Genomic DNA, 20,503 nt, shown 5'->3' on the forward strand with positions numbered 1-20,503 from the left:
GGAGCCAGCAGCAGAAAAGCTGTGGTTTCAGTGGGGGAGATAGTGTGTGGGGAAATTCCCTAAAAATACCCTCTTCCCCAACCTCCACCCCTGTGTCTGGCCAGGGGGAGCTGCATGGTCAACCCCCCAAAAATCTGGGGCAAGACCCCGTGCGCTAGGGCATGCCAGGCGTGAGATGCCCCAACCTGGAGAAGGAGCTGGTTCCCTTAGGGTGAGCCGGGGTCAGGATTCCCGGATCCAGGCTGAGCCCGGGAGATCCAGCAGCATCGGAAGCACCAGCTGAGGTTGGGGAGCAGCCGCCGACCGGAGCCCGTGGGCTGCGGAGGGCAACGGAGCCGGTGGCAGGAGGAGGCAGCACGTGGGCATCCCCGGCCTGCCTGCACTCACGATCTGCCTGCACGCACAGTCTGCCTGCACACATGGTCTGCCTGCATGCACAGCCTGCCTGCACATTCTGCCTGCACACATGGGTCTGCCTGCATGCACAGCCTGCCTGCACATTCTGCCTGCACACAGTCTGCCTGCACATTGCACCCCCCCACCCTCAGAGCGGGGCTGGCTGAATCGGGGTGCTCCCCACCACCCCCAGCCCTGCCCTCACCGTCCCCCCACCAGCCCCACTCACTATGGGACAGGGCGCGCGGGCATGACCCATGTGTCGTGTGCCCATCATGAGTGGCATCCTGCGCCGGTCCCCAACAGCCTAATTTTCGGCAGAGCGGGAAGCATCCTTGCGCAGCACCCACTGCCAGCTGGGATACTGGACCCCAGGAGCCTCCAGGGGACCCAGCTGTGGGGAGGGAGGGAGCAGAGGGGTGAATCCCCCCACAGAACACCCTGCAGCAGGGAGAGGATTCTCAACCATGCTCCAGCACCGAAGTGGCACACTCAGCATCCCCGAGCGCACGGGGTCTTGCTCCAGATTTTGGGGGGCTTGATGCACCAGGAGCCAGAAGCTCCCCCCGGGGTAGAGGTTGGGGAAAATTAGGGGATTTTTTTTCCCCACCGGCAAAACCGCAGCTTTTCTGCTGCTGGCTCCCCAGGGATGTGGCTCTGACATTCGCAGGCAGGAGCAAACCCGCCTGTCGCCATTCTGAGGGTCCTCACCAAGCCATGTGGGCAGCAGAACGGGATATTCCCCCCTTCATTTTTCCCAGAAAGGGGTAAAAATAGATAGGAGGAGGTTCCATCCCAGAAAAAAAAGGATGTTCCCCCCCCTGAAAATATTCTCCCTAAAGATTGAAAAACCCTGACAATCCAGCTGCATTTTTCTTCGGTGTCGGCGAGGCCGGAGCAGGCAGCGCAGGCAGGATGCTCCTCCCGGCTGCCTGCTGCCCTTGATCTCAGCAGCAGCATCTGTGCGTTGGGCTGAAATAAACCCTCTGCTCTCCCCTCCATGCTGCGGCGTGGCAGGAGCGGAGCGGGGCTTCGTTACCCCCCGATGGGTTATTATCCTTCAGCCGGGTGATTTCCTCCCGAACACCATATGCCTTGGGCTCGCCAGGGATTTAACTTTTCATTTCGCTGCATTTTGAAGAGATTTGGGGCTTTTATTCCGCCTCAAATTCCCCTCTGTGCTGCGTCCAAAGATGCTGCGAGAGCATCGCTCCCCCCGCTGCTGAGTCCGTCCTGGTTGTTTGGAGCCAAAATGCCTTGTTTCTAAGCAGTTTGGCCAAAATAATGTTGGGGTTTAGGGAAAAAACACCCCCCAGACAGGATCTGGCCTGCTAGCGGGATGCCCAATGCTGTCAGTCCCCATAAGGGACGTTTCCCCCAATCCCCAGGGCTGGGTGTCCCCGCAGCAGATGGAGCATCACTGGGGCTGACGAAGCGCACGGGTTTCCCAGGGGCCGGCCAGATCCTGCCCCCCATCCGCAGGAAGGAAAGCAAAGTCCAGCTCCCAGACCCAAAGGATGCTATGGGGTCCTGCATCCCCATCCTGAGCCCCCACAACACCCAAGCACCCCCTTGCAGCCTCACCCCCCCTCCCAACCTCTCTTTTTGAGGCAGTTTAAAGGCATTTTGCTGATTTTCACTCTTCCAGCACCTTCACCTGCTCCTGGGGAGCCATCGGAGCCATCGGAGGCATTTTCATCGTACAGTCCCTGCAAGCCGCCCCTCTCCACTTAGGGAAATTGGCTGCGATTTAAATGAACGGCAAGCAAGTGAATTGACTATTAAGAAGGTGCAAACACCGCTGTGAACCCAGGGACTTCATTTAATGACTTGGAAACAAGTTCTTGACCTACTTCCAACTTGCAAAAGCCTTCGTGAAATCGCAGAGGAAAAGAAATTAAAGGCGCCGGAGCCTTGATTGCGCTCTAGAATTGGGTGGTGGTGAGCAGAATGCAGCCCTTGGCCGACAAGATGCTCTGGGACCAAGCAGCCCCATTGTAAAACATGGCAGGAGCGAAAAGCAGGGTGAAAGAGGCACAAATTGGGTCCTTCCCCAGCTGTTGCAACCCCTTGTTGATGCCAGTGGATTCTGGGGGGTTCCTGGACTCTGCACAGCCCCTTTCTGCCCCCCAACGCCAGCATCGCTGGATGTAGTTCCTGGCATGTGGCTCAAACATCCCAGATCTCTGGGATGTGGCTGCAGGTGCTGGGGGTACAGGCAGAGACTTGGGGTGCATGGGGGCCCTCGCCACGGCTCCCCAGCACCCACCCACCACCCACCACCCATCCGATGGGCTTTTCTTTCTCTCACCTATTCTTTTTTCCCCCTGTTCCCGGTTATTTAATTTCGCCGCATCCGGCAGCGTTGCCATGGGAACGTGGCGGCAACCCCAGCTGGATGCGCTTGTCTAGACGCTGCGCCCCAGGAGCCTGCTGCCGGCAACCTGCTCCACGGGCTGGATATGGCCCCGGGGCGGGCTGCACCCCTAGGTGCGAGGTCACCCATTGCACTCATCCCCAGGACCCCCAGGAGACCCCAGCACCCATATGGCTGGGTGTCCTCCCAGCCCTGGCACCTGAGATTCATGGTCCTGGCTCCATCCATCCCTGGGGGGTTCCGTAAAAGGAGGGCTGGGAAATGCAGCCTCAAGGTGGCTAATGGCTATAATAATAATAATGACAATAAAAAATCCCCTAAATGTAGCCCAAGGATTGCAAAGTGCCCTTTGCACAAGGCGAATTACACCCAGCCTCCTGTTTGGCTCCATCATAGTGAAGGGAAACTGAGGCACAGCACAGGGAGACACCCCCAAACTTTTGCAGTGCTCTGAGATGCCAGGAATGCTGAAGCCCAGAGCAGCGGGTGTTCCCATGCAGAGAGGGATGCTCCATCACCACCCTGGGGTCCTCCTGATTTACACCCGCTAGAACAAAGCCCCGAGCCACTGTTGGGGCCATTGGCTCCCAAAACTGTGGGGTTTGGGTGGATTTGGCTCTTGCCAGCTCCGATGTCCCCAGCGAGGACCCGCAGCAGGTCATTACCCCTGGAGGAGTTTTGGTAGGGTTTTTTCAGACATCACAAATCTCAAATTTCCCCATGAGCAGGCTGGTTTAACTCTAATAAAGTATTACATCTATTTAACGTTAGTACAATATTGCATCTATTTGACTTTAATACAAGATTACATCTATTATTTGCACCATCCTATAAATGCTGAGACGAGACTTTTTTCTTTCTCTTGCCTCCCAGCAAGGAAACTTTTCCATGCCTGGGGAAAGCTGAGGAAATCGAAGCAGCTCAGTTCCCTGCTGGCCCATCAGAGGTTGGCTCCAGAGCAATGCCCTCCTACACGACAGGCTTTATTCCTGCAGGGAATTGCTCCATCCCTTCGGGAATTCCTCCACCCCCTTGGGATTGCTCAGGAGCTGCAAACCCATGTAACTGCTCCCACAGACGGGAGCTGGGATGATCCCGTTAACCCCGAGCTTGTTTTGCTCTGCATCCACTCAGCCTGACCTTGCAAATGACCTTGAAACAACCCAGGACCCTGGGGTCCCCTTGGTGGGGAGGACATGGAGGGGTGGCATTCATGGGATGGGGTAAGAGGGTACCAGCTGTGTACCTGAGGGGGAAATGTGCCCCGGGGACAGCAGAGGTGCCCGAGGAGGTGCTTGCCATGGAGGGGAAAATGAGGCACGGGGCTGCAACCCCAGCGGGACCCAGCCATTCATTCCTGTGAGGTTGAGGTGCTTTCACACCTGCAGGGCTGAAGCACCAAGGTCGCTGGTGATGGCTGGGGAAGGGCTGATCCTGCACCGCCCAGGTGCTGTGCACTGCTGTACTGTGCCTCAGTTTACCTGGAAAAGGAGGTAAGTCCTGCCCAGCCCTGCTCAGCACCACATTGCAGGGCATTTGCTTTCTTGGTCAGGGTGACCAGCTCCATCAGAGCAGGTCCAATGGGGAAACTGAGGCACAGAGGGGTGGTGAAGAAGACCAAAAGCTCAGACCAAAAGCTGGAGAAAGGCTGTGCCTTGAGGACACCCAGTTGAGAGCTGCTCCAAACGTGCAGGAGCAGGGCTGGGACTGCTGGGTTGGCACGGAGAGACAGGATTTGGACAGAATCTTGCTGAAGTACAACTTTTAGCCTAAGTTAAGCCACAAGGAGAAATCGAGAGAAGAGACATGGGCAACAGCCAGCGGCACAGGGCTGCAGGGTGAATGGGCACTGGGGAGTGATGGGACCCAGGGGCAGAGCCCGGCCACACTGCCTCAGGCAGCCACAAAGAGAAGTTAGGCTTCAGGTTGAAGCAAATCCATCTGGAAGCAGAGGGTGAAGTGAAGGGGCTGTACAGCCCCATGCCGTGCCCAAATAACCCATCTGTGTGTCTGGGATGGAGCGTGAATGGGGGAGCCTGCTGTCCCCTCCATCCATTCCACCCCATGCCATCCCTCCTATGCATCCCATCCATCCTATCCATCAATCCCCTTCCATCCCATCCCATTTTTCCTATGCATCCTATGCATTCCATTCAACCAGTCCATCCCATCCAATTTACCATCAATCCCATCCCACCCTACCCCATCCCATGCATCCCACCATACCCCATCCCACCCCACCCCACAGCAAATAAACCCCCTGCCCTAGTCCGACACAGATCCCTGATCCCTGGCTCAGCCTCGGAGGCCCTTGCTGTCTCTGAACCATCGGCAACCACCCCCTGCAAAAGCCGGCTTCAACAAACAGCCTTTTGGATAAAAAAAATTGGGATTAATCAAGCGCCTCAATTAGCCACAATGAGCCGCAGCTTGTCATCACGCCGGAGACTCGCAGCAGAAAGCACATTAGCAGCATGGCCACTGAGAGGCTGAGAATTAATTAAAATGGAGCAAAAAACCCTAAAAAAAACCCTGAGCAAATGGGGAATTGCTCGGAGCAGCGGGATTTCTCCCTGTGAGCCTGGAGATGCTGAGCGGAGCCACATCCCTGACCCTGGCAGAGCATCACCGGCACCCAGACTGGCCGGCACCTCTTCCAGTGCCAGTTTGCTGGTGGGATGCAGTGACGAAGGGGACATCCCCCACTGCCCGCAGGGACCCCACTGCTCACCCAACCCCTTGTCCCATGGTCAACAGGGCAAGGAAGAGCCTTGCACGCTCTCGGTGCTCAATAATGATGGAGCCATCAACACACCATAGGGGAGGACTGATCCTGCCCTGCGCCAGCCTGGGGGGGAGCCAGGGCTTAGATCTGGGGCATCTTGGGCTTAAATTTGGGGGATCTTGCGCTTAAATTTGGGGGATTTGGGGCTTAAATTTGGGAGATCTTGGGCTTAAATTTGGGGGACCTTGGGCTTAAATTTGGGGGATCTTGGGCTTAAATTTGGGGGATCTTGGGCTTAAATCTGGGGGGTGCACAGGTATGGCAAACAAGATGGAGAACCAGGAGAGATACAGGGAGCCTGACCCCCTAAATAACAAATTCTGCAGGTAAGGCACAGACAAACACTGGGGCTGGACAAGGGTGGGGAGCGAGCAGGAGCCGGCTGCTCCAGGAAAAGCAGCTTTGGGCCATTGGAAAGAGGAGGAGTGGAACAAGCTGGTCTCCAAAAATTTGCAAAAACCCACCAGATGCTGTGCCGGGTGGGACAGGATGGATCCTGGCTGAGAAGTCCCCATCAGCCCACAGTGGCCAAGCCCGTTTGGACAAGGATTAAGCCGCAGGCAATTTCGATGCTAATTCTCCCAGTTAAGTTCTTTAAGCCCAACATCTGCGAGAAGCAAGAGGTAATTTCCCCCAGATCTCAAACGGCGCCTCAAAGACGCCGTTAATATAATCCGATAGAGGGGAGAAATATATATATATATATAAAATCCAATTTACTGACTTATTTAGTGACACCTTTCGTAATCAATTCTCCCAGGAAAGAAATACTGATTAAAGCCAAGCGCATTGCTATGGAAACCAGCAGTCCCTCCTCCCACGACCCGCAGGCTGGGAAGGAGAAAATCGGGTGAGGAAATCTGCCTGGTAACAACCCCGTTAATGAGCCAGGGAGCAAAAATAATCCCTCGGAGCGATGCCGCCGCGAAAGGAGCAGCCGGCGGCAGTCGGTGGGGAGGCGAAACTGCACGCGGCTCCCAAAATATTTATTTTTATGGGAGGGTAGAGCTGTTTTGGAGGAGGAGGGGATGCTCCTGCATCCTGGAGGGATGAAGGGGGCATCTGGAGGTGGTACCCAGGGGTGACTGGGTGCACCCACCATGCCCTGCAAATGTGGGTGTTTCTTCCAGCACTTACCCAATTTTTTAACCTTAATATACAGGATAAAACCACCCTGAGACACAGGTTTCAGAGATTCAGCTGTCACCAGCCTGGGAGGAGGTAGCTGCCAGCACAAAAGGGATTTATATGATAAACACTGCAGGTCTCCCTCTCCCTGGGGTGATCCCCCAACCCACAGGCAGCCACGATGCCTGGTGAGGGGCACCGCTGTCCGCTGCAGGCAGGGTTGTCATGCCTGCACTCATCCCCGGCTGAGCGAAACTCCTGTGGGCCAGTTTCTTGAAGAATTGGAGATTTATTCTGATTTCTACATTGAATAATGGCCCTGGGCTCCTGGAGGGTTTGGGGGTCTCCTCCTGGCTGGATGTGTCCCTCACCCCAGCATCCTGCAAGGACAAGATGCTTGAGGTACCCATCAGTGCTGGCGACGCAAGGATAAATCTTACCATGGGCTGAATATAAAAGCGCCCACGCCGTGTGAAGCAGCTGGGGCTGACAGCGAGTGGCACGGAAGGGACTTGGCTGTTTCCCCAAGCACCCGTGATGCTTTTTGGGGTGCTTTAAGGAGCAAAGGTCTGCACAGGACATCATTAGTGCTGCTCATTGTCTATTGATGGATTTAATAACAATCCCACCCGGCATTTTCCTTAAATTGCCCCCATCACCATCACTGTCACCACGACTGATGTTGGGAGTGGAGCCCCACTGCTCCGGCAATGGGACCACGGTCCAGCCCAGGGCTGTGATCCCACAGGACCAGAGCATCTGACTGCTGCCATCACCCCATCCACCAGCATCCCAGGACAATTGCAAACCCAAGTATCGGAGCTGGAGAGGCATCCAAAGGGATGCACTGTCCTAATAAAATCAGAAACCTGAATATTTTGAACAATTCATTTAGTGAAAGAGCTGGTGCTGTTAAACCCGCCGATACCTTTCCCATTCATCGTGGAGAGGATTTAATAATGCGCCTTAGCAGAGCGTGCTGTGACCACCAGCGCATTATTAAACGTAGCGATTAGCGGCTGCCGCGGATGGGAGCTCATTAGAGACTTCTTAAACATCCATAAAAATTGCTTTTATTAATTGGTTCGTCGTCTTTTTATACCCACCGCGTTCAGGAGGGGTTTTTTGGGTTGCGTTTTAGAAACCCCTTTGTTGCATGGTGGTGGATGGTGAGCTCCCGGGGCCGGATCCTTCCCAGCGCCCGCCCTGGAGCCTTCCCGCTCCACTCAGCCGCATCCTTTAATGACAAGGCATGACACTGGGATGTCATGATGGGTGACAACGCCATGGCTGAGCGGGGAGGATGATGCCACCCCAAGCATCCCAAACCTTGCAGTGGGGCTGGCACCATCATCAGTCCCCTGCATCCAACAGGGCTGTGAGCCCATCCCCCTGGCATCAAGACCAGCTGGACATTGGGGAAACTGGGATTTCCCCTAAAACCCCATTTCTCCCCCCATAACCACATGGGATGGCTTTGCTGGCTGGGAGATGGGTGCTGCCCCCAAATTTGGCACCCACAGGGTGCTGCCCCAAGCCATCCCCCCTTTTGGGTGCACCCGCAGGAGGGACGAGGATTTCCATCCCAAAATTTGGGGGGAAAAATGAGCCTAACAGCACCCATGGCCTGGACACAGGATTGGGGGGGACTCCTGGGGTCCCCATGTGGGACCCCCCATGGCCTGGACACAGGACTGATGCTTGCACCACCTCCTGGGGTCCCCATATGGGTGCCCCCATAGGAAACGGGGCTCCAGGGCTCTCCCCATGTCCCCCTGCTCCATCTTCTCCTCTGCTGGGTGGCGGACACCAACCCCGCCATCGACCCCACTAACGAGGACGCTGCTAATTGCCAGGCGGATGGTGAGCCCCTGTCCCATGTATAATTCAAGCCCCTTTGTTCAGGCTGGGTTTGCTTTGTCTGGCAAGTGCCGCCTCCCCGTGGGACCCCTGCCCCGACCCAGCCGCCACGCAGCTCCTTCTTTGGGGAGGGCTTGATTAAAAATAATTAGGGCCTGGGGCTGCTGGGAGGTGGGAGGCGGTGTCATTAGTGGGGTCAGGGTCATTAGTGGGGTCAGCATCCCCCACGGCAGAGGAGAAGATGGAGCAGGGGGACAGAGGGAAAGCCCTGGAGCCCCATTTCCTACGGGGGCACACATGTGGGGACCCCAGGAGGTGGTGGGAGCATCAGTCCTGGGTCCAGGCCATGGGTGCTGCTGGGCTGGGTGTTCCCTCCAAATTTTGAGATGGAAATCCTCATCTCTCCTGCGGGTGCACCCAAAAGGGGGAATGATTTGGGGCAGGAGCACCCTGTGGGTGCTAAAGTTGGGGGCAGCACCCATCTCCTGGACGGTGGAGTGGGAGTGCTCATGGGGTGATGGGGAGGACCTGCCCCCAGTGGGACATAAACTGGCCCAAAATGGGTGAGGGTGTCCCTAAATATGGCCCCCGACACCCACCGGAGCCCCAGGTAGACACCCCAAAGGTACTGCAGCATCGCTCGCCTGCGCTTCCCAGACCAGCCGTCCTCAGCACCAAGCGCAGGCACTGCCAGCACTCTGCCCATCACCGGTTCTGAGCTCAGCCCTGCAGCCCAGGGCCAAATCCAGGCTAGGCTTAATAGGCAGCAGCCTTGGGAGGGGCTGCCTTAAAATCTGGTGAGATGCAGCCCGAGGAAGGTTGGTGGCCCCAGGTATGGGACAGGGATGTGCTCCCCGCCACACTGGAAGGGACTGTGGGGACCTGCCCCAGCTCACACCAGCCTCTGCTCGCTGTTACCCACACAACTGTTGAGCTTCAGGGAGGGGAAAGATTAAAAAATACATAAATAAAGACTTTAATAATCAATTGGTGTTTATCGAGCGGTTCATAACAATACCAGCCTGCTGCTGCCAAATGAAATCCTTGTTCGGAGCCACCGAGTCAGAGATATGATGTGAATTCCCAAGAGGGAATAAAACAGGTCTCAGCACTGATCCTGCTCGTGCTTCCCTGTCCCTCTGTGCTCTGCTCCGTGTCCCTCCCAGTGGAAAGGGGGGTGATATCCTGAGTGTCCCCCAGGAGCAAAGGGTGAGGGGACATGACCATGACCAGTGCTGCAGTGGCAGAGCCGGGAGCCGGAGGGGATGGAGGCATGGCCAGGCTGGGCACGGGGACACCCAGCCCTTGGGGACTGGCCCCACTCCCTGCGAGCTCCATGCGAGCTCCCCACCCCACAGCATCGTCCCCACAATGTCTCCACCAAAGCCTGCCTGTGGTACCCATAGCCACAGGGCTCCCAACGGCCGTGCTGCCATGCCAGGGGGATGCCACCACTCGTGCTACCCTCCAGCAAGCTCCCAGTACCATCTCCAGCCCTGGGGAGCAAACAAGACAACCCCAGACCCCCCTAAACCTCGCTGCACTCTGACCACCCCACCAGCCCCTGTGCCAGCAGTCCCCAACACTGCCGCGGGGACACAATACCAACCCTGTGCCACCCCGGTGCCCGTCACAGGACTCCTGCTGTGTCCCCCCACTCCCCGAGCTGAGGAAAAACTACACCAGATGCTACAAAAAGGGGCCAGGAAAGGACAGTTTCACCTGAGAGTCCCGGCAGCTGCCGAAGGGAATTGGCAACCGGCCGGTGATGGGCTGGAATTGGCAGCAGAGGAGAGGACAGGAGAGGACAGGAGCAGGGAGGGTCCTGGAGGCACAGATGGGGACGCCGTGGCCCCAGTGTGGGTAAGGGGGACGGGGCTGGTTCCTGAGCTAAAACAGGGGGAAAAAAAAAGAGAAAATACAAATTGGAGCCTGCAAAGGGTTTGTGCAAAGCCACAGGGTGGGTGCCAGGTCCCTTCCCAGGGCTGGGGGACGTGGTTCAAGGCAGCGGGGACCCCGGCTGAACCCCACGGCCACGGCTGGCACAGCCACACTGCCAGGCCTCCCGCAGCTCCTGGTCATTCCGTGGAGTGGGAAGATGGGGGGGAGGGGGAGAGAGCCCCGAGGGGGATGGGACAAGGACTCTCAGCTTGACGTTTCCAGGCAATAGCTGAGGACCACCATTAATCTGAGCCATTACTGCACAGAAGTAAAGAGCCGACAGGTTTTCCCGTGGGGTCCTGTTAGCCTCAGCATCCCTCGCTGCGCTGCCTGAGCATCCTCCACTCCCACTCCGAGCATTCTCCATGCTCACCCGGAGCATCCTCCACTCCAGCTGGAGCATCCTCCACTCTCACACCGAGCACCGTCCTCTTCCCTGGGACATTTCCTAGTTGGGACTTTGTACCTGGGTGTCCCTGCGGGATGGCACGAGCGTGTCCAGGGGACAAAGTGCCAGGCAGAGATGCACCACTCCAGTGACATGCCCACAGCTCCCTGCAACCCCCGAGCCTCACACCAGGACAGTCTCCGAGGCAGAGCCACACCACCCTCAGCCCTTTGGCTTCCCAAATGCCTTCCACCAAAGGTCTTTACATTTTCCTTCCCCATCATGAGACGAAGGGAAGCAGAGCCGCTCTGCACCGGCTCCTCTCCGGCTCCCTGGTGCCACGCTCCCGGTGTCCCCAGGACACAGGCTCTGCCCTGCGCACCTGTGGTGGGAAAGGGCTGCACTATCGATCCAGTTATCGGAAGAGACCAGAGTCACCCAGAGTGCTAATTAACCCTAATCAAGGTAATTAGCCTGAGAGCCAGGCAGCAGGCCAGCCCTCAGTTTGCTCCCTGCCCTGCCTCTGGTTGTGTCCCCTGTGTGTGACAGTGCAGCTGCAGCCACGGGCCAGGCACGGTGGCCATGTCCTCTGCTGAGATGTCCCAGTCTGGGCAGTGAGGATGACGAGTGTGCTGGGACACAGCCAGGCCGGGAGCCTGCGCCGGTGGCTTTGCAGTGCTATTGTCACCGCCAGCCCCACGGGGTGCCCATGGGATGCTCAGTGCCAGGGGCTGCACCAGCACCACGCTGCAGTGCCGCCTCCCCCAGTGTCCCCCCCAAGGGGACAGGTCCCCGTTGCCGGCTCAGAGCCAGGACACGGCACCACTCATGTGCGGTGACCAACTTCCACGTGCACGTGTGATGAAGGGCTGCGTGGGAAGTCCCCTGTTTGGGTGATTCCCAAACTGTCCCTGTCATGGGCTGCAAACAGCCCCCAGCTCAGCTCAGGGGTCCCGCCGGCCCCGGGGGGATGCAGCCGGATTCACCGCACCCCCCCAGATACTTATGTTTTCTCGCATGCTTTTGGGCAACTGAGCAGCTGTGGGATGTACCCCTCCAAACCCAGCCCATGCCCTCCTGCATCCCTCCCTCGAAGCTCCTGCTTCCTAAGACCTCCCCGGCATCACCAGGATGTGTCAAGCCCCCCAACACCCGTGCCAAGCCCCCCAGTTCCCTGAGGGCTCCCAGCAGCCAATCCCTGACCACAAAGGGAGGGCTGAGGGTGGTGGGAAGGATTTTAGGGGGGGAATAGCCCTTGGAAAGCTCTGTGCTCCCATGCCTCGATCCCTGTCTGAGGACTACAGCGGTGAGATGTTTGACTAGGGAGGGGTCCGGGCCTGATCCTGCACCCCCTTATGCAGCCACAGTCCCCTGGAGGGGTGGCAGCAGGTGGCCCCCAGCCAACACAGGACCAAGCTGCCATGGGTGCTCCTGGGGGACCTACTCAGGTCCCCGAGGGGCTGGCGGGACACCCCTCTTCCCCAGCCCACCCCGCATTCCCCTCCAGGGCTCACAAAACACTGTCGGGAGGATTTTCTTGATTCCTGTGTTGCCTCAAGCCACGAAGCGATGGAAGCCACGTGGGACGACGCGGGGACAGGAGTGACAGGGGCAGAAACTGCCCCCAGCACTTCTGCGTAGGGTCCCCCCTCCAATGGGGTCCACCCTACAGCCCCCCTATATACTTGTATATGCTTTTGGGCATCAGAGCAGCCCAAACATACCCCTCGAAACCCACCCTGTGACATCCTGTATCCCTCCCTTGAAGCTCCTGCTTCCTAAACCCCCCAGCATCACCAGGATGTGCCAAGCCCCCCAAAACCCATGCCGAGCCCCCCAGCTGCCTGCAGGCTCCCAGCAGCCGATCCCTGATGGGGAAGGGGGAAACATCACCCCAACGTGGGTCCCCACGGTACCTCCCGCCCCAGTGCAGGGGCAACTGGCTGTAAAAATCACTGGAAAATAAGGCCAAATGTGCCAGCGTAGGAACCCTGTTGGGGCGGGGTGGGAGGGATGGCTGCGGCATGGCCGCATCCTGCCCTGCCGCTCCCATGTGGGTGCAGGCAAAGCAGCACTTGGGCAATTGGTTTTTTCTCCCCCAAATCTCCTTCTGCCGCAGAGTGAAAACCAAAGACGGGTGAAATTTCCCAGCCAAGCACATGGGAGCTGTTATTAATCTTATTAATAAACCACTCGGGGTTTAATGTCCTGTTTAAATATGACGGGGGCTGCTCTCTGCCAACTTTGCCTTTCCAGTTTTCCAGGCCGTTACGTACATATTTTGAAAATTGAAATAAAGAGCTGCTTTCAAATGAGGGGAAGAAAGAAAAGATACCAAGGGGCCCACCCTGAGCTGCTCTGCCCTTCTGAGCATCCCCCTGGGATTCAGGCAGAGTATTTTCTCCCCACTCAACCCCCAATGCTCCATCACTTCCAGCCAAAAACTGCTCCCAGCTCCATGCTGCAAAGGGGACAAGGACATCCCAGGGCATCCCAGGAGGATGAGGGATGGGGATACAGCCTGGACCGCCAGGATGAGAGGGGTCTGAAGCTGCCTGCCTACAGCTCGGCTTGGCCAGGTGCCGCAGCGATCAATACATAATAACCTGCATCTCGCTGGCCGGTGCTGGAGGAGCTGTTAAGACGTGCGGCCGGACTTGATGGGAACGTTAGGGTTTTGTGGGTCTTTCATCCCTGCCGTGTGCTCCTGGCCATTTTCTCCCCTTTCCATAAGTATATACCCAAGCCTCAGTACCCAGCGATGGCTGCAGCATCCCAAGGGGTCCCCAGCCCCATGGAAGGAGGTGATGCTGGCAGGACCCCACTCCCCGGGGTGATGTGCAATGGCTGCCTGGTTACAAAGCCCTTTTCCAGCCCCAGAGCATCAGCGCAAGGCTGGGAGGATGCCAGTACCCCAGTGCCTGCAGCCAGCATCCTCCCAACAGCCGTAACCAGCACTGTATCGACATTTGTGGGTGAAGCAGGATCAGTGCAGCACTGGCAGCACCACGGGCTTAGCGCCGGGTCCAAGTCCCAGAAAGGGATGTGGGTTTCCCATCAGGAAATTAATTTCTCCACAATGAGTTTTGAACTGTTTGAACCCCGAATCCTTCTCCCTGCTCAGCTATTCAGTCCCTCGAGGTCCTCCCTGTGCTTTCTCTCCAGAGAAACCGGGGGGAGAGGAGCCAACAGCTCCATTGCAGGGGGACAGAGTGGTGGGAGCCGTCGGGCTGGGGGAGAGCATCCCTCGGGGCTCCAAGTCTGCAAACAAATAAAGCCGCAAGGAGCTTGGCTGAGATGTTCATCGATCCACGAGCAGCGAGTTCCCGCAGCAAAACCAACCGGTTCACTGCCGATACACAACCCAGGACACTCAGCACCTCCCAAGCATGTCCACTTGTCACCGGTGTGGGGACGTCCCTGCAGTCCCCTGCATCCCCCGCGGATGCATGGAGTCAACTGCCAGCATCAAGCCCGGGGCAAGCACTGGCCAAACGCAGCGGGGAAAAGCTGTCACACCCAGAGGTAATTTCTTGCTGCGGTTAATCACCTTCGGGGCTAAAAAGCCACTTTTCTCCCCCCAACCCACTCTCTTTGCCTTATTTCTCCTGCATTAAGGACTGTTGGTACTGGGAATCTCTTCCACCTCCCCATCTTCCCTTGGAGCAGCCACAGAGACTGAGCTTCTCAAGAGGCCGCTTTGCCGCATCTTCCAACCTCAGGTCTCTCTTCCCGATCCCCTCCCGATGTCTTGGTGACATATTTTGGGATGGGAGACCCAGCTGCCCCACGGGCTGGCAGGGATGCAGTACCGGGGGGCCTGTCTCTGACTCACCCTGCACCAGGCGATGCTCACCATCCTCCCACTGGTCCACAGGTTTTCTCCTGTGATGATTTTATTCCTTCTCTTCTTTCTTTCTATTACTGAAACGAGCAGCATTGATTTTTTATAGCGCTAATTTTTTTCCTAACAGAAAGCCACCTGGGATTAAATCAAATTGCTTATCGGCATCTAAACACTATTATGGCAGCTCGGTCCCTTTCAGCAGCCAAACCTGTGAGCTCAATAAGAAACAAGATCAAGTTTGGCTGGACGAGATTCATTTTCCCAGACATCAATTAGGCCACTGGCTTTTAGGCTTTGCTGATCACATCGTGCATCAACCTTTCCTTCCCATGCTCTCACGGCTTCAGTGTTGGGCCAGGCTGTTTTCTGGCTCATCCTCTTCACTTTCTCTACAACCCAGCCCTCCGAGACATTTATTTTCCAGTCCCCATCGCTCCCAGCTCTGTTACAAACCGGCATGAATGATTTAGAGAGTTCTTCAACCGGTCTCGTTAATACTCTTGGGTGCACATTAGCTGGTCCTGCAAATTTAGACGTACTGCACTTTAATCGCGGTTTTAATTGCGAGCTGTAGCACTCTGCCTTCCCAAACGCGCACCAATAAACCTTTATAGCGGCCTGTCAAGCAAAGCTCTGCCTGTGAATAATGCGGATGCGCTGGAGGATGCACATCCACGCGGAGGTCTCACCAGGCTGGCATGCTTCTCCACGGCCACCCGCACCCACGGTCCCTCCTGTGGCTCTTGGGGTGGTCACCTGGGGAGGTGACAAGGTGGATTGGGGTTTTTCATGCCTCTAACAGATGCAGTCCCCACCTTGGGGCTGTCTCTGGATCCTCAATGCTGCCCATCCTGAGCATCCCCATTTCTCCCCGCCAGCACCCACCACCCCACAGCATCCCTAGGCGCGGAGGCATCGCCGCACCCATTGTGTCCCATCCCGCGGAGATGGGGTGCGGGGAAATGAGGGGCTCGCCATTCCTGATGTCTCCGTCAGCCCCCCCATTTCCATGGCAACCATGCAAATGTGAAAGCTTTCCATAATCATTAGGGAGCGGAGCCGAGCAGTACAAACAGTGACTGCAGTAGATTACATGCCTATTATGAACAGTCGCACCTTCTGAGCACTGGTAATTATACCTAATTGTGCATTTAATTGTGTAATTGAAAAACCCCATCCAGAGTTCAGCCTGGGCTCCTTTCCCCCTTCCCTGGCGGTGGGAGGGTGGCCGGGGGCAGCTCTGGCCCCGCTGTCCTCATGCCAGGGATCAGGCACGATGGGAACCACGCGAGGACAAAAGATGCTGGCAGATGTCAGAGGTGGCTGACTCTTGCAGGTGCCGGAGCCAGAGGGTTGGTGGCCAAAAATGGACAAATGAGGGCAGGAGGGGTGATGGGGCTGGCAGGGGACAGCAGGGCCATGAGCCACCCTGAGGGTGCAGCGTGGTCCCGCTGGGGAAGGGGATGTCACACAGGGCTGGTGGGTGGTTGAGGGATGCAGGGGATAGGACCATCCTCTCCCTTTGCCCATCCTTCATTAAGCCATGCCCATTAGCTCCTTCTCCAGGCTCAGTGATGGGAGGTTGCATCCCAGAGGCTCTCAGTGTGAACCCCACAGCTCAGGCAGGCGGGATGGGATGGACCCATGGCCCCTCTCCCTGCACCCCGACCCCAGGAGGCTGCAGGAGGAAGGATGCCAGTGCCGACGCAGCGTGGTACAGCATGGCATGGCATGGCATGGCACTGCACGACGCCAGCCTGGCAGGCTCCGGCAGGCTCAGTGGGGCGGGAGGTACCAACCGAGCTTTGCTTTTCCAGCCAATTAAAGGAGGAGAGAAACAAAGAAGGAAATGAAACCCTGGTTCAGAGCAATGCCGAGCTCTGCCAGGCAGAGGTGGGAATGCTGAGCATCTCCTCCCCACCCAGCTCTGGGGCTGGACCTGTATCCTACCCCCCAATGAGCCCCACGCTGCAGGGTGAGGCAATGGAGTCACCACTTCGGGATAGAGAAGGAGCCCGCTCAAGCAAGCCTGTCCTGTGCCAGCGCCTGAGCCCCAGGATACAGGACAGGATGGCCAAGGGACATGTGACAGCAGCTGGCCGGATCCAGCCAGACCTCAGCTTCCAGCAGTCCACATCCCGATATCCCGTATCACTGCCTCTGAGGTTGGGTACACCACCACCCACCCCCCCCCGCAGCAGTGCAGCTGTCCCAAACTGCAGCTGACGCCACTAGGCTTCAGAGTTAACAAGAGTCACGGCTTGTGGCTCTCACACCCCTGTGCCCATGCTGGCAGTAGCAAGCAGGGCAGCATCACCTCCGGGTTCATTTTCCACCCAACCACCTCAGTGGCTCTCGCCTTCGCATAAAGAAAAGACAGGTCCTCCCAACAACAATGGGCATCCCCAAGAAAGGTTTACTAAGCCACCACAAACCCCCAGCCAGTTATTCAGTCTCCCAGATGATGGGGAGGACCAGCAAAAACCTGAGAATTTTGATTTCATCCCACCTCATCAGCATAAATATCTCCCGGCAGCCCCTCTCAAGGTGGGACAGAGCCAGTGGGTACCTAACAAGTGGATCCCTGGGGTTTTTCCAGAGAAAAAAACATAAATGGAAGCAAAATCTGGCAGGTGCTGCTTGTCCCCTGGGAATGGAGACACCCAGCGCTTGCAGCATCACCTCGCCGAGCGGTGGAGAAGCAGCATGTGGGATATTTGGATGCTCCAAAGGGGCTGCCTGGGCTCCCCACCATGCCATGGCCTAAAAACCAGTTTCCCAAACTGGTTCAGGTGCAACTACTGCCCCGAGGTCTGGGCTGCGTGGGGTGGAGCAGGCAGGGCTCTGCCCGCACTGGGCAGGGCGAGTTGTCTCTCCAGATCTGCCTTATCCCACCCCAGCATGGGGGACCTTGCATGTGGACTTTGTACCCAGTGGGTGCCAGCAGCACCCTGGCACCCTGCAGCCACCACAAGCATCCTCCATGTCCAGGGGGGACAAGGGACCGGGGACTCATCCCCCAGGGACCAGGTTGCGAATATTGGGGAAACCAACGGGGATGTGAGAAGGTGCCCGCAGGGTCACAGCGGCACCCGGGGAGCCACAGGAAGGTGCCTGCAGGTAGGTGGCCTGGCAGCAAGGACCAGCCGGAGATGGTCCATCACCCCAGGGCAGGCTGCATCTCACCCACGCTGCTTTGTTTAAGGGAAACTGAGGCACAGGCTAGCTGTTGAGGTTTAGGAAGCCAGCATGCTCGCTGGGTAGCCTCGCTGTTGGCACAAGCTGACCCTGCAGCAATGGGGCACGGCTTCCCGGGCAGTCCCAGCGCACACCAGTCCAACCCCAGCCCCAGCGGCTGGGGCCACTGGGAGCACGGCTGTCACCCCGCCCCTGTAGTACAGAGGACCCAGAACGAGCATCAGGGCTACCTGGACGGGGGGAACACATTCCCCGCGGTGCCATCCCCATATTGGGGGTGGCACAGAGCAGTTGAAGCAGAGCAGAGGAGCAGAGCTGGGGTCAGGCGTCATCCCTGCTCCCCATCGTCTCCTCCCAAACCTCAGCACTGCCCGGTCCACGCACCCCAGCCATGCCACCTCGGGGATGAATATTGGCCTCGATCACCCAAGGGGACACCCTGATGGCACCCGCCACCTCCACTGCCCTGGGGTTGGCTCAGGCCAGGGCTGTGGGTGGGCACCCAGGACCCCCCCACCCCAGGCAGGGCACCCAGCGGCACCTTTTCCCCGTGGGGCCGTGTGGGTGTCACTGCTGCAGGATGGGGTGCTGGGGGTGGGGGACATCTCCCCACGGCTGGTGGGATGCACGCTGCTGCCTCTGGAGCTGGGAAGGAGCTTGGGAGAGCATCCTGCAGGCTGGAAGGGGATAAGCCGGAGTATGGGGTGACCCTGGGGTGGAAAGGCCACCGGGAAGGGACAATTTTGGAGCCAAGCCTTTGGGGATGCCAGCAGCACCAGGACACACAGGGTGAGGGGTGGAGAGGAAAGCCTGACCTCAATCTGCAGCGCAAAGTTTCTCCGGGTGTGAGCAGGAGCTGCTCTCCCAGCCCGGGAGCTCGCGCCAATTCAGTTCTTCCCCTAAAATAAATAGATTAAAATCTCTTGGATGTGGGATATCTCAGGGAATAAATGCCAACAAACCTGTTTGGGAGCTGAGTGGTAAAAAAAAAGTGACCGAAGGCCAGGAAACTCCTGCACACCCAAAAAACACCCGTCGGATTTATTCTGAATAAGGGGGAAGGTGAGCAAAACGCAAAGCAAGACTTTACAGACCGAACCGGGCACACAGCTGGGGACACGAGAGGCCATTCCCGCTGGGAACGGTGGGACTTCAGCACGGGGATAAGCCCACCGTGGCTCCACTCCCTGGGGTCCAGGACTGGCTTCGAAGCTTCTTGCGTCCCCCTCAGGGAAGCCTGGTCCCCCCCCCTCTATCCAAAGGTAGGGACCCCTCCCCACTCGCTGCCTTCCGAAGGATGGAGAATGAACAAGAGCAACGCCGGGAAGAAAGTGCCTGTCAGCAGGATGCCACCATCATCTCCAGAGCAGATCCGGAGCCCGTTTCCATCGCTGCCTCCATCCACCCCATCACCCCCCCGATCCCTGGGGACATCACGGGCTGACCGCCACACATTTTGGCAATCCCCCCCTCATTTTCCTCGCCGCGACGAGCCCCGGCATGGCCGTAGGGGCAAGTTGGAAGATGCTGATTCTCCGTTAACGAACCACCCAGCTGGGATAATTAATTGCAACCTCATCGGCACTGGTTTTAGCTGAAAACCCCCCGAATACCCCATGCGCTCCCTTCGCCTGCTCCTCTGTCAGCAGCCTGATGAAGATTGATTCAGAGGCGGTGGCAAGCGTGGCAACTAATTATTACGAAGACCGACAATCCTATTAAAATTAAACCTCTCCCTTCTCTCTGCCCGCAACATCCCAGCGTCCCCCAGCCGCGGGCAGATGGGTCCCGCTCGAAAGCAGGAGAGTTTACAAAGTGCTGGCAGTGGCTCCAAGTTTCCCTCTTGCCCCGACTCAGGGGACCAGCACCCCAAGAAACATCCTTGGAGTCACCAGGATGGGAGACCACCGGTGGGAGCGAACTCGGAGGGAAGAGACTGCAGTTGGGAACAAAGCTCACACCTGCTGGAGACGCATCCCCAGGCGCTGACAGCACAGGGAACTGGTTGGCATCCATCTCCCCAGCCTCAACTCCAGCCAGCGCTGGACTGAGGTAGGGGACGAGGGTGGCATTTGGTCCTCCTGGATTATTATTTTTTCTTTTTCTTTTTTTTTTTTTTTTTGGGTGGCAGCGAAGCATCCCCAAGCAAGGTCACTGCCGAGACAGAGTGGGTACCGGTGACAGCCAACATTTCGCACAAAGCACAACCCGGCATGCTGATGAGCGCGGACGGCCCCTCGCCTTACCAGCTGCAGGCAGCAGAATCCGACCAGCGTACATCTCCCATTGCATCTCCCCATGGTTTCCCAGCCGGAGCCTCGGATTTCCCCCACCGTGGCCTCGCGTCGCCGTCCTCCAGCTCCTCACCAGCCTCCCCTTCGCCAGCAGAGCCGCCACCCGGGGAGCATCAGGGGGGCACCAGCAACATGTCCCGCTCTCCAGCCTCCGGCCAGCCCCGGTACTTTCTTCACAGCAGCCCTGCCGTCTCCCGCATCCTGCCAGGTTAGCACAGAGGCGGGCTGGGCTCAGAAAGGGGCATCGCCCCCCTTCTCCGCCTTCCCCCCCCCTCCAAGCCCCGCTCCC

The 20,503-nt window shown here is 57.7% G+C and overlaps 1 protein-coding gene across 1 annotated transcript in view; it reads right to left on the reverse strand.

Moving 5' to 3' along the window:
• Positions 1-20,220, reverse strand: part of NKAIN1 (Na+/K+ transporting ATPase interacting 1) — a 36,214-nt gene extending 15,994 nt beyond the window's left edge. The window contains exon 1 of the mRNA XM_010576377.1: positions 20,167-20,220. Within this exon, the coding sequence (XP_010574679.1) occupies positions 20,167-20,220 (54 nt within the window). The remainder of the gene's footprint in view (positions 1-20,166) is intronic.
• Positions 20,221-20,503: the final 283 nt, after the last annotated feature.

This window comes from Haliaeetus leucocephalus, unplaced genomic scaffold (assembly GCF_000737465.1).
Source record: "Haliaeetus leucocephalus isolate CR32 unplaced genomic scaffold, Haliaeetus_leucocephalus-4.0 Scaffold517, whole genome shotgun sequence".
NCBI lineage: Eukaryota > Metazoa > Chordata > Aves > Accipitriformes > Accipitridae > Haliaeetus > Haliaeetus leucocephalus.